This window comes from Marmota marmota, unplaced genomic scaffold (assembly GCF_001458135.2).
Source record: "Marmota marmota marmota unplaced genomic scaffold, marMar, whole genome shotgun sequence".
NCBI lineage: Eukaryota > Metazoa > Chordata > Mammalia > Rodentia > Sciuridae > Marmota > Marmota marmota.
The window spans coordinates 16,955,897-16,961,440 of record NW_025999880.1 but is presented as its reverse complement, the minus strand read 5'-3'; the positions used below and the strand labels follow the sequence as shown (position 1 = coordinate 16,961,440).

At 53.0% G+C, this 5,544-nt stretch overlaps 1 protein-coding gene across 2 annotated transcripts; it reads right to left on the bottom strand.

Annotated features, from left to right (window-relative positions):
• Nucleotides 1–289: 289 nt before the first annotated feature.
• On the bottom strand, nt 290–3,452 carry Krt13 (keratin 13). Of its 2 annotated transcripts, XM_048791605.1 has the most exons (7): nt 3,083–3,115; nt 2,928–3,041; nt 1,840–1,922; nt 1,500–1,656; nt 1,163–1,324; nt 925–1,050; nt 290–831 (listed from the first exon to the last, which is right to left on the bottom strand). In XM_048791605.1, exons 1-7 carry the CDS (start codon nt 3,113–3,115, stop codon nt 607–609), a joined length of 900 nt encoding a protein of 299 aa, XP_048647562.1. In that variant the 3' UTR covers nt 290–606. The 2 variants fall into 2 exon arrangements, with proteins under 2 accessions (XP_048647562.1, XP_015351220.1); XM_015495734.2 differs by having other exon boundaries at nt 2,928–3,452.
• Between the last annotated feature and the right edge of the window lie 2,092 nt (nt 3,453–5,544).

Sequence of the window (5,544 nt, the reverse complement as noted above, 5' to 3'; positions counted from 1 at the left end):
TCGTTTGGAGCCCTGAGTTCACTTGTGTCCTAGCAGTGTCCCCAGCCCAGGGAGCAGTAGGATCAGGTGTCCACGAGGCCTACCTGCTTCTCTGACTCTCTTATCTCTCCATTTGTCTGCCTGAGAGCTCTCCAAAGGAAATATTATTGTCCCCAAGATTCAGAATGTTTTCCAGAAGCTTTGGCCTCCCTCTGGTTCACTCAGCACCCTCACCCCCACCTCCACCTGCCCCCTGAGCCCGCAGGGATGGCTTGGTCTCTGCTAATGGTCTGATGGCACTTAGATCACTATCCAAATAGCTTTGTTGGGCTGGGCTCATCCAAGCTAAAGTTTTCCCATATCAGATGTTCCCTCCACGTCCCTAGTCCTGCCTGTCCAATCGAAGGCCTGAATTAGAATGTTCAAAAGTACTGACTGGCAGCCAATGGAGGAAAGGCCCCTTGTCTGATTGGAGAGAAGAGGGGAGTCCTGGTACCCTCTAGGCTCCTTAAGCTCAGACAGGAGCAATCCCCTCTCTGCCAAGAGAGAGTCGGTCTCTAAGGCCCCAACTGCTCTGACATCAGGGATCCTGCAGCAACTTTCCCAAGACAGCAGCTGCCGAGGGACCTACCTGGAGTCCTGGCCCTCGAGCAGGCTGCGGTAGGTGGCGATCTCCTGCTCCAGCCGCGTCTTGATGTCCAGCAGCATCTTGTACTCCTGGTTCTGGCACTCCATCTCGCTGCGGAGATCACTCAGCTGGGCCTCGATGCTGCTGATGAGGCCCTGGATCTGCTGCAGCTGCAGGGCGTAGCGGCACTCCGTCTCGGCCAAGGTGCTCTCTAGCCCAGCTTTCTGGTGGAGCAAAAAAAAAAGTGTTATGGGAGGAAAGCCAGACTGAAGGGAGAATTGGAGGTGGTGGTTGCTGGCCAGGGGCAGGACAGGTACCATGCTCAGCTGAGACTGCAGCTCGATCTCCAGACCCTGCAGTGTACGCCTGAGTTCTGTGATCTCTGTCTTGCTGGTCTGGATCATGGCGGCGTTGGAGGACACCTCCTTGTTCAGCTCTGCACTCTGAAAGTCAAGCAGGAATAAAGGGATGCAGGAGCCCACCTACGTGCTCCTGACCAAGAGGCCATGTCCACCTGGCACTGCCTGGTGACCTGGGGGGTAGGAGGGCTAATACCTTGCTCTGGAACCATTCCTCGGCATCCCGACGGTTCTTCTCTGCCATGGCCTCATACTGTTCCCTCATCTCTGCCAGCACACGGGTCAGGTCAATGCCAGGGGTGGCGTCCATCTCCACGTTGACCTTGCCTACCACCTGGTTGCTGAACTCCTTCATCTCCTATGATGAAGGGAAAGGAAGATGTGTGGAGCTCCTCTTCCTCCCCCTCCTTGCTCTGAGAGCTGATGGAATGTTCTGGAAAGTGCTTCCAGGTGCCACAGTGAAGGGCTATGTCCTACTGCAGCAGAGGGCTGCCTTTGTCTCACTGGGATGGAGGCTTGGCATCCCCCCTCACCTCCTCGTGGTTCTTCTTCATGTAGGCCAGCTCCTCGTTCAGGCTCTCAATCTGCATCTCCAGGTCAGTCTTGGACAGGGTCAGCTCGTCCAGCACCCTGCGCAGGCCGTTGATGTCGGCCTCCACGCTCTGGCGCAGGGCCAGCTCATTCTCATACCTGAAATATTAAAACAATTCTTTTAAAACGAGACATAAATGATCTTAGACCCGCCCTTTTCCCTGGGCCGGACTCTACTCCCCCTCCAAGGCCTTCACCCCCAGATGTTCCAGGGTCCTCAGTCAGCTCAGCATTCGTCTAAAATAAGAGACAGCCGGGAACGAGAGAGGGAAATCAACTCACTTGAGCCTGAAGTCATCAGCAGCCAGCCTGGCATTGTCAATCTCCAGGACGACCCTGTTGTTATCAATGGTGGCTGCCAGGATCTGCAAAATACAGAAGGTCACCTTTGGAGGGTCCACACACTTAGGGAGCAAAACAAGGGCAGTACTCTGCCTCTTCGCTGTCTTTGAGCTGAGACAAGACACTTCTCTCTGGGCCTCAGTTTCTCCTCTATAAAGGGAGGGGTGAGGCCAGCTCCCTTCTGTTATAGTAGTATTCCCTGTCTGATCATGATGGGGGAGATCTGTCCCCCTGAGCACATCATCAGGTAGTCATGTCCTGACAGTCTCAGACCTGCCACCTCCCCAGCCACTGTCTTGAGAGCCTCCTACTTAAGGTCAGAAGGGATTCGGTGTGCTCCATGTATCGCCTAGTAATGATCCTGAAGCTGGATTCCCAGCTGAGGATAGGGTCAATCAAGCAACTATTCCCATCCCTCAGAATTTCTTGCTCTTTATACGCCAAAGCACTTCCAGCCCACCCCACATAGTTGGGGCTCAGCCCAGGCTGGTGGATTTTTGTTCCGACAAGCTGGTGTCACAGAGTGATGAACAGGCCTCACGCCACCACTTCCTAAGCCTCTGCCTCTTTCCCACCACTTTGTGGTTGCCAATTGACAACAGGAGTTTAAACAGGATCACTCCAAAATAAACAATTATTCCCAGAACGACGAACGAACATGTCTCCTTTTCTTTGTTGATTTTAGTCATTCAGAGTAGCTTTTAAAGCTGACATGTTTCCAGAGAACTCAATGAGTTAGGATTACAGAGATCCAGTCACTAACAACATAACTGTTTGAGAAGCCATAAAAAAAAAAAATGTTGACATGAGTAACAACATCAAGAAACATGAATCATGGGAGAAAATGCGTTTAAGAAGTCATGGCGTGAGAAAGCCCACCAGGAGTAGAGACTGTCCATGGTGAAGAACTAGAATCTTCCTCTACAAGGAGGGTGTGAATTCCATCCACACCCAGACCCCGAGGGACTCTGTGTCCTGACCTCCAAGGGTCTGCTCTGTCCCAGGCAACCTTGGCATCAAGGCCTCACCTTCTCCCTGAGCTCCTCGATGGTCTTGTAGTAGTGGCTGTAGTCACGTTCCGGACTGGCAGGGCTCTGCTTCTGGTACCAGTCTCGGATCTTCACCTCCAGGTCGGCGTTGGCCTCCTCCAGGGCCCGCACCTTTTCCAGGTAGGAGGCCAGGCGGTCGTTGAGGTTCTGCATGGTGATCTTCTCATTGCCAGACAGGAGGCCGCCATCGCCACCACCGAAGTCACCAAAGCCACCACCAAAGCCACCTCCAAAACCTCCACCAAAGCCACTTCCATAACCACCTCCAAAGCCACTACCAGCTCCGCCACCAAAGCCACAGCTCATGCCGCCCCCATAGCTTCCAGCGGATCCCCCAGAGACGAATCGAGTAGAACAGGTGGAGATATTGCGGCCCCCTCCCAGTTGGCAAGAGCCACCTCCGAAACCACCGCCATAGCTAGTGGAGGAGCTCTGCAGGCGACAGCTCATGGTGGGAGCAAGATTGAGAGCAGGTGCAGACAGGAGCTTGGTGTGGCCTGAGCCCAGGACGATGGCTCTTCCCTGGTGCGGGTGCCTTTTATGCACCCTACGTGGAGGTGGGTCCTCCTCTCTCCTCCCTTCCCCACCCTCTGACTTAGTGCCAACTGCACTTCGATTCCCACAGGACCCGTTGCCTCTGCTCTCCGGGGTGGGTTGCACATTTTGGGGTGGCTTTTTTTTTAATCCTTAACACAAAAGGGATGATTCAGCGGGAACGGTGTTCTGCTTGAGACTACCCCTTGACAACCGAATTCTACCTTACCTGTCCTGTAAGACGCTCACTCTGCAGGCTGTCAGCCCCACCCAGTGTTAGAATGGGCATTGAGTGGCTGCCGATGGCCCCGTGCTGTGGAAGGTCACCGCAGCCCTCAGCCTCCCTTCTTCCTAGTGCTCAAACTTCTGAATGAAATATTCTGAATCCTCCTTAGCACTTTGTCTATACCCGTGCTCCCAGCAACTCTGATGGCAAACTTTGTTGGTCTCATAGAATCGACTGCCTCGAATGTATTTAGGTTGACTAAGAAATGCCGCAAAGACCATCAGAAAAAGTGGCTGTGACAAGAGGCCTTTGAGGACCTCAGGGATCAAAAAGAGGTGAGGAAACTGAGGCACTGAAAGAGGAAGGGATCCCGCACGTTGTAATAGCCGATGTCCTTGGAGCCCTTACCACACGTAAGCACGGAGCTGAGTGCTTTACACTCAGTAAGCAGGAGGTGGGTCCTATATTCCCCCCTTTTATTAAAAAAAAAAAAAAAGCTTTGAGGGTAGGATCAGAAGTGACCCCCAAATCTTGTTCTGCCTAACACTAAGACTTATTTTTAGGTATATTTTTCATACGGTAAAGTATATAAATCATTAGCGTCGAGCTTGATTCATTTTTGCCTACGCATGTCCTGTGCAAGCACCACCCAGAACTTTCCAGCCCTTCATAAATCTCCTTGTACCTTTTCCCAGTTGTTACCCATACCCCACCCCTAAGGTAACCACTCTTCTTCCCACTTCTGTTACCAGAGATCAGTTCACAAGTTCTCAGCCAGGGGCTATTCTGCTCCCCAGGGGACACTTGACAATGTCTAGGGGCATTTTGTTTGTCACACTAGGGGAATGCTACTTAGAATGGGTGGTCGGGGTAGAAGCCAGGGATGCTGCTAAATATCCTACAACGCACCTGAAAATCCCCACAGCAAAGAATTATTTGGCCAAAAAGGTCAATAGAGTCAGGGTTGACCAGCCTGGGTTGACTCTCCCATTATAGTAACTGCCTTGGAGGCACAGCCAAATCCAGAAATAAGGTCTTCTCATTCCAGAGCAGGGCCCTCTCACATGACATCTTTCTCAGTTTGTGTTTGACTAAGAGGCCACATAGGAAGATGTGACCCACGGCCTAGGGCCAGGGTCTCTTCTGGGACCCAGGATGTGGCTTAAACACTCAGAGACACTTAGTAACATCCCAGAAAGTAGCTTCACCATTCAGGCCAGAAGAACAGGACTTGGGGTGGCTTCTCAGAGCCCAGAATAGAAGTTTCCAGGGCTGAAAAAGAGAAGCCTGGGACCAGGAGCCATAGTCGCCGTGGATGGCCTCCCAGGAACAGCCACAAGGGTCTGTTCAGAACCAGACCAAGGACTGGGGTGTGGTGGCTCAGGCATGAGGCTACCCTGGAGCCCCCTTCTCTGGCTCAGCAAGACCAGAAAAGAGAGATCTGGGTCTTGCCTTTTGTGTTCTGGGATATGGGAGCAGGCCTGCGTTCACCCAGGGGGCAGCTGGCAGTGCTAGGGAGAGAGTGTGGGTAGGCTGGGGTGCTCCAGCACCATGCTGAGTCAGGATTCGGGCTGACCCCTCACCCTGCCAGCCCTCCTGCTTCAAGCTGATGGCTCAGCTCTCTGCAAAGGTGTGATTCAGCCCCGAGAAAGAACCCTGGCTCTCTCAGTAGAGGATCAAAACTGACAAGAAGGAGATTAATGGAACCTGCCAGGCCTGGGGTGACAATACCCCAATCCTCCCTGGGCGGACAAACAGGTTAGGGCCAACGCCTCTCTGGGTTACAATGCCACAGATCCTCCAAAACCCAGCAGAACAAACACGGGGGGGGGGGGG